This window comes from Aureococcus anophagefferens (assembly GCF_000186865.1).
Source record: "Aureococcus anophagefferens unplaced genomic scaffold AURANscaffold_929, whole genome shotgun sequence".
Lineage (NCBI taxonomy): Eukaryota > Pelagophyceae > Pelagomonadales > Pelagomonadaceae > Aureococcus > Aureococcus anophagefferens.
In genome coordinates this window covers 1-630 of record NW_008706162.1, presented here as the reverse complement: position 1 = coordinate 630, position 630 = coordinate 1, and the positions used below count along the sequence as shown (strand labels likewise).

At 85.2% G+C, this 630-nt stretch overlaps 1 protein-coding gene across 1 annotated transcript in view; it reads left to right on the top strand.

Annotated features, from left to right (window-relative positions):
* The window catches only part of AURANDRAFT_69106 (hypothetical protein), a gene marked incomplete at both ends in the record, with an annotated part of 3,815 nt that extends 3,238 nt beyond the window's left edge, over nt 1–577 (top strand). Inside the window, one exon of the mRNA XM_009044855.1 lies at nt 107–577. Within this exon, the coding sequence (XP_009043103.1) occupies nt 107–577 (471 nt within the window). The remainder of the gene's footprint in view (nt 1–106) is intronic.
* Between the last annotated feature and the right edge of the window lie 53 nt (nt 578–630).

The following is a 630-nucleotide window of genomic DNA, read 5'->3' as shown; positions in this document are numbered from 1 at the left end:
CGCGCGTGCCGCGCTCGTCGGCGGCCTGCTGCGCGGCGACGCGGACGCGGCGCGCGACGCGGGCGCCTGGCTCGACGTCGCGGGCGCCTTCGCGGACGACCTCGAGCGCCGCCACGCGCCCTCGCGGCCCGACGTCGCGCTGCCCGCCGTCGCGGCCGCGCGCGTCGCCGCGCTCGGCGTGGCGCTCCTGCGGGCGCCGCCGCCGGCGCCGGACCTCGCCTGGGCCTACCCCTTTGGGGCGCCGGCGCCCGCGGGCGCGTCGCTCTTCGCGCTGCGCCGCGCGGAGCTCGACGTCGCCGTCGGCGGCGGCCTGGGGCCGTTCCTCGCCGCGCTGCGGCCCCTCCTCGCCGCGTGGCGCGCCGACGACGCCGACGCGGGCGACGACGACGACGGCGACCGCCTCGACAGCGGCTTCCTGCGGCGGGGCGGCGACGGCGGCGAGCCCGAGGCGCCCGCGGCCGTCGACGAGGCCGGCGGCGCGGCCGCGGCGCGGCCGCGGCCGGACGCGCTCGCGGTCCTCTGCGGCGCCTTCTGCCGCGCCGTCGGCGGGCCCTACGACGCGGCGACGGTCGCGCGCGTGCGCCGCGCGGCCGTGCTCGCGGGCGTCGCCGCCGCGGCCGCCGCCGGCGG